Consider the following 7,133-nt stretch of genomic DNA (forward strand, 5'->3'; position numbering starts at 1 on the left):
TTATTGACAGGCAACAAAATATGAGCAGAACTTACACATTTTCTAGAACTGTCATGTGAAACTTACATGTTTCGTGAAACTGTAGACTTATCCATTGGACTATGTACTGCCTTTGCCACGTGACTTTGACCCATGTGCTTGTTGACGTGTGCGATGCGTTCTCCACACTGACCAAGTCCTCTGTCGATTTGTTTTGAAAAAATTTAAGTTCCCAATTCGAACCTGACTTTCCATGGGATAAGTGAAGTAGAGTTCACCTGTTTCTGTGACCTCGGCATAGCGAGGGATAATGTGGTCAACACTAAACCGAGCCGCTTTTACTTTCCCTAACGTGAGTTAGGTACCCGTCAGGGCTGGGTAGACTCGGGACAATTTGAATTGTATTTGTTAAAAAAATCTCTGTAAAACTAGGACATACAGCTACTGGTAATATTTTGGCAGACTCATGCAAAGAGTTTATTCATCTTCGTATCATTTCAAACATTGACTGACTTTTTAACGCTGTGCTTGCGAGTTCCTGTCATAAAGTTACCCTAGTGTAACGGTCGTATGTCTACGAAGCTAGGGACACAGGTAGCTCTTTGAAAAAATAAAATCTGGATATTAATATTAGGTATACATTATTATTACTGAGGAGCAAGTAGAAACTTGACGATGACAGCATAAATTAAAAACTTACGGTACTGACATAAGGGACCAAACCATCCCCTGGCACAGTCGACGTTGTTGGCACACAGTCCAGCTGTGGTACAATGACCGTCAGTACAGTGACATTTGTACTCACACTTAGGTCCGAACCAGCCAATGTCACAAGCTGAGGATATAAGGGTTAAGTCTGTGAGTAGATGATGCAGCTATCTAAAGTCAAGTAGTCTGTGAGTAGGTGATGGAGTCGTGTAAAGTCAAGTAGTCTGTGAATAGTTGATGCAGCTATGTAAAGTCAAGTAGTCTGTGAATAGTTGATGCATCTATGTAAAGTCAAGTAGTCTGTGAATAGTTGATGCAGCTATGTAAAGTAAAGTAGTCTGTGAGTAGATGATACAGCTATGTAAAGTCAAGTAGTCTGTGAATAGTTGATACAGTTATGTAAAGTCAAATAGTCTGTGAGTAGATGATGCAGTCATGTAAAGTCATATAAAGTCATCAAATCTGACAGTAGGCGATGTAAACATATGTCTTGACACATTTCATTTATAAACCTCTGCTCTAGACACCCTCTCCCTTCATATGTCAAGGTCACCGAAAAAGTTTATCGCTATTGACCATAGCTCAACGAGAGAATTTTTTTTTACTGCACTATGATTACACTATGATTACACAATGATTCTACTATGATTACACTCTAATTACACTATGATTACACTATGATTATACTATGAATACTGTATGATTACACTATGATTACACTATGATTACACAATGATTCTACTATGATTACACTCTAATTACACTATTATTACACTATGATTATACTATGATTACTGTATGATTACACTATGATTACACTATGATTATACTATGATTACTGTATGATTACACTATGATTACACTATAATTACACAATGATTACACTGTGATTATACTATGAATACTGTATGATTACACTATGATTACACTATGATTACACATTGACCACATTATGATTACACTATTATTAAAATACCTAAGACTCAAAAGGATGTAATAATCTATTAAAATACATTAACAGAACTGAGCGTTGAGCGATTTCTTTGAAAATGTCTGTTTTACGTTAATATGGTAACAGTATGGTTTGTATATGTTTGCACAGCTCTGTTTTATCCCATGAGTCTCCAAACTTTACAGTCCGAGGGCCGCATTAACTATCAAATTTCAGTTCGGGGGCCAGTTTCTTCCTGGCATGTCTTTAATTTTTCTGGGCAAAGTTCCTCAGCCATCACCAACATACGTTTTTTCTGTGCACAAAAAGATCTCCGCGGGTCGAATGAGAGGACATCGCGGGCCGTAGTTTGGAGACCCCTGTTCTATCCTAATCGTCGAAGTTGATCGCTGGATAAACGGATCGGCATTTTCTAGACACTAAATACACAACAAACACAGCAGGTAGTGGCTACAAAAAGAAGGACTGCATACAAATTCAATTAGTATATTTATTAAAAAAATATTTTTGACGAAGTTTGATGAAGAAGTTTGTTTGAAATACCAAGTTTCATACACTTGTAGTGTACAACAATTATCGCATCATTGTTTTTTAACGCTGCCAGTAACCTGCGCAGCAACTATGGTAAGGTTTACTGCTAAGATACGTCTATGTTTTTGCTAGAACTCTTTTTTGTCATCGTTTATACGAATCCTTCTATGTCGTGTCACTTACCCCATGTGACCTGAGACAGTGTGTAGCACACAAATAGTATGTAGCACTCAGCCAACATCAATAATGAATTCATCCCTGCTCCAATGGTAACTCCAGTACGGTAACTCTTTTCGACGTGGCCAACATTGAGTTAACTAAAAAAGTTAAGACCTCTTGGAGAAAATAAGAGATGCAACGTTAATAAAATAAACCGGGAGTGATCTCCCCTAAACTTTCTCAAATATTCTAATATAACACTACGTGGGATTGCAACTCGGAATATAGACATGATTTTTTTTTACTTAAACTTTTAAAAATAGAATAGAATCTAGATCTAATAGAAAAAAGAATTGCGCACCAAGCGAACGCCAAAACAAAATGTGCATAATAGTGCGCAATATTATTGGTACTTTATAAATTTACATGCGTTTTTTTGAGAAATCGGAAATAGCGTAAATTAGTACTTCCGGTCAACGGAAATTACTCATAATTTGACAGAAGGTAGAGAATTAGATATTTTACTTACATGTGAAATTTCATTTATCTATCTGAAATAGTACTCAAGTTATAGGCTTTTGAAAAATTCAAAGTAGAAAAAATACCACTTCCGGTTATCGAAAATCACTCACAAGTTGACACGGATCTACGATTTTGATAAAATACTTATATATGAAATTTCATCAACCTAGCTGTAACGGTACTCAAGTTATCGTGTATACACACAGACAGACACACAGACAGACAGACACACAGACATACGAGCAAGATTGCAAAATTATGTTTTTCCGTATCAGTGAGGTGTAAAACGTCGAGATTTGTAAAAATCTCGATTTTTTTTTTGCACGATTACAATACTTTCTCTATATTTCGTATATACGAGAAAGTAAAAAATGAATATGAGGTACAACAATATTGTGCATCAAGACCAATTAGACGCCTTTTAACGTTTTTGTAACACTGATATTAAAAAATACTTTAATTCACAAATTGAATTGCAAATAAAAACTTGCTGTCTGATTGTAAACAAGTTCGCTCAAATGCTGGAAAGATTTTTATAAATTATTAAATATCAAATACCTGAAATATTAATTGATATTTTATATTTACTCAAATAAGTTTCAAAATAATTTAAAATCATAAGCCTTTACATGAATTTTTTTTTAAAATTGAATAACAATCGAAATGCAAAAACTCAAATACTTGATTAAAAAAAATAATACTAAAGAATATAGGAAAATACAATTAAATAATGAAGAATACCACAAAAACAAAAAGCACTTATTTTAATAACTGACTTTAGTCCTGTACACCCACCTACCCGTCACCGGTAACTTAGCTACCGCCTAACTCTAGTATCATGATATATAGACCTACTCTTATCTACAAATGGCCTATTTAGTGCCTAATCTCTACCTCTCTTTATATAGGTAGAAAGTCTTTAAAGTTTTCCCTGAAATAATTATTGATTTATTTGGGTTATCAGCGCAAGTTCTTGGCACCACTTGCCGAGGTTTGTTTATTAAGCAAAGTGACGTAGAACTACACATATTTTACATTGTAAAAATGTAAAAAAAAATTCAAATGTAGGTTGTTTATAAACTATTGATCTCATCTATTTAAAAGCTTTTAACTTAGTTTTGAAAACTCTTTCAACAAACATTCATCAACAAGAACTAATCACGCGTTTTAAATACAAAATTCTGATAGTGGTCCACAAGCATTTCACGCTTTAAATTATAAAGCATTATTATCATCGTAATCATTATCACCATCTCTAACGTGAACCTGTTGAGGATAGGGACGCAACCACATCTCTTCCTTGTAGTCAGCTTTTGGGCTTTTTCTTTCAGTAGGGTCCATGACATTCCAGCGGCTTATGTTTCATTGATAACTTCAGGGGCGTAGCGAGGGGGGGGGGGGCGGGGGGTGCGGACCGCACCGGGTGACACCATTTAGGGGGGTGACACCAAGGCAAAAAATAGCAAAATATGTAGAGAAAAACTCGAGGGGGGGGGGTGCAAATCGAAAGTTTGAGGGGGGGGGGGGGGTGCAAATCGAAAACTTGAGGGGGGTGCAAATCGAAAGTTTGAGGGGGGGGGGGTGCAAATCGAAAACTTGAAAGTTTGTCCCTGGGAAGGGTCTCTATGCCTCTAGGGGGGTGACACCATTAAGTGCCGCACCGGGTGACACCCGACCTCGCTACGCCACTGGATAACTTATCTTTTAAATTGTAATGAAAAAACTTGTTTTAACGTCTATAACTTGAGATTTAACGCAAGTAAATATTTGTATAATTTTATACATTTTTCGATCGCCTTTTTACATTTTTGTCTATATCGAAGTGACATTTTTAACATTTTTAATCATGTTGACGTCACATTTTAAACATATTTTATCATATCGACGTGCCATTGTTAACATTTTTGACAAATATGACAAGTAATGACGTGACCCTGTTAATAATTTTTACTATACTAAAATGATTTTGTAAACATTTTTGTCCATATCGTCGTCACTTTGTTAACATTATGACATTATCGACGTGACATTGTTAACATTTGTGACCATATCAACGCACCAGTGTTTAACAAATCAGCTCCACCAAAATCGATCAAGAGGCGTTGTTTGCTATTGTGCACGACAGAGCAATAAATTGTACAGTTTTTAAGTTTGTTCTAATTTGTAACCCAAAACTCGTAGGTTCGCCTTCCTCGGGAATTGCACAAAGTTTGACAAAGAAAGCACAACAGATAAGGAAAGATTTTCAAATATTCAGATGCAGGTAGATTTTAATATAAAAATAGTAACGTGTCGCCCGGGTATACTAACGTTAAAAGACGCCTGCTGTGTTGAGATAAGCTCACTGTATTGTTGTACCTGTGTAACTTATAAGACATTATCCCCACATAAAACATTTTGGCCCAGAATGAGCGGACATAAACGTATAGTTTGTATTAAATATATTTTCAGCAAATAACTTTGTTTTAAAGAGAAAAAAATTTAAGACACGGCAATGCGTTTTAACATGTGCGATACAAGTATTAAATTATATATCAGTCTTTAATAAAAAAAAATTAAAGTAAGAATAAAGTTATGACATATTGCATCGGACTTTGTAACCAATGCAATCTTGTGCCTATGTAACCAATTTATTATTGTACTTATGTAACCAATTTATTATTGTACTTATGTAACCATTATAGTCTTATGTCTATGTAACCATTTTAATCTTGTGCCTATGTAACCATTGTAGTCTTGTGCTTATGTAACCATTGTAGTCTTGTGCCTATGTAACCATTGTAGTCTTGTGCCTATGTAACCATTTTATTATTGTACTTATGTAACCATTTTAATCTTGTGCCTATGTAAGCGTTGTAATCGTGTGCCTATGTAACCATTGTATTGTTGCGTGTATGTAACCATTGTATTGTTGCGTGTATGTAACCATTGTATTGTTGCGTGTATGTAACCATTGTATTGTTGCGTGTATGTAACCATTGTATTGTTGTGTCTATGTAACCATTGTATTGTTGTGCATATGTTACTTATAAGACATTTTCCTCAAATAAAATCATTTTGGCACAGGATAAGCGGACATAAACGTATAGTATATACAAATACATTAATAATTTTTTTGTCTTGGTCCGCCACAGCTAATAAAACACGTTTTAATGTAATTATACTTATATAATTATATGTATTAAGAAAACAAAGCCAGAAAACGAGTTATTCAAAGAGGAATATTTATTTTTCTCTTTTAAAAACATACATAGGGTTTTATTTCATTGAGTTGTTTGACATTAGACGAAGGAAATTAGGTTATGGTTATTTTTGTTTAATTTACAACCGCTTACAATGAAATAAATATATACCTAACAGAAACCAAAACTCGATCCAAAAATTTTCATACAACAATAATTACATTTGTTTTAACCCTAACCAAATTCTTTTCAAACAATATTTGGAAAATAGTACAATAACCACTAGCACAAAGCAAACATTTTAAAAATATTCTGAATTAGTTATTAAATTAAAATAATACATCAAATCAATCTATAATTGCAAACAACCAGCTAATTTTAAATATTGTAGTAAAATCTTACCATAACACCTAGCCTAATCTTATAATCCTCAGTAGGCGCTAAAGTGCTGTCTTATTTTTAAAACCCTGAAACATTTGATCACCGAGGATTAGAGCTTGCCTAATACAAAAAATTCATTAAGAAACAATCCAACTCATTAAGGTAAGCAGATCTACTCGTTGAATTGTATATCGAGGGCAAATGTTCTGAAGCTCTGCCTGTTTTAAACTTGTGTTAAGTTCAAAAGTTTTCTTAGGAAGACAACTCTGGATTTACTCAGTAGGTGTTGCCGTCTTGAGAATCGTTGATGTTCGTTGTTGAGGGGAGCCATCGAACACAAACGTGGAGAGTGAGGGGAAACACGATCTGTTGGTACATGTTCTGTAGAAGTGGTGGATAAGTTCTCTTGAGAGCAGGCAATAGCTGAAAATTGTGTGGGGATTTCTTGTACATGTTTATCTGATTGTATGGTGAGGCTGTTTTCATATTCATGCTCGATTTCTTGGAGTTCGCAAAAGTCTAATGGCAGTAAGGCTGGTAATCCAGCCGGTGGAATGTTTGTTGCTAATGGTGCCAGGTATGGTGATCCCAGCGATGCACTTCTATGGCCTCTGGGCACAAATACAGGGGAGTCAGCTCGTAAGTTGCTTATTATTGTTGGCACAATTTCTGGATATTCGGCAGACAAGTTGCTTGGAAATTTGGGCACAAACTCTGGC

At 35.0% G+C, this 7,133-nt stretch overlaps 1 protein-coding gene across 2 annotated transcripts in view; it reads right to left on the minus strand.

Moving 5' to 3' along the window:
- LOC131927061 (uncharacterized) overlaps positions 1-3,716 on the minus strand; it is a 12,082-nt gene extending 8,366 nt beyond the window's left edge. For both annotated transcript variants that reach the window (XM_059282720.1, XM_059282719.1), the window contains exons 1-4: positions 3,651-3,716; positions 2,354-2,505; positions 680-814; positions 67-180 (exon numbers count right to left, since the gene is read on the minus strand). In XM_059282720.1, the coding sequence (XP_059138703.1) occupies positions 67-180; positions 680-814; positions 2,354-2,426 (322 nt within the window). In that variant the 5' untranslated portion in view covers positions 2,427-2,505; positions 3,651-3,716. The remainder of the gene's footprint in view (positions 1-66; positions 181-679; positions 815-2,353; positions 2,506-3,650) is intronic.
- Positions 3,717-7,133: the final 3,417 nt, after the last annotated feature.

The sequence above is a fragment of the Physella acuta genome, unplaced genomic scaffold, assembly GCF_028476545.2.
Source record: "Physella acuta isolate Inbredline_101_S28 unplaced genomic scaffold, ASM2847654v3 ptg001368l, whole genome shotgun sequence".
In the NCBI taxonomy this organism is placed as follows: Eukaryota; Metazoa; Mollusca; class Gastropoda; family Physidae; genus Physella; species Physella acuta.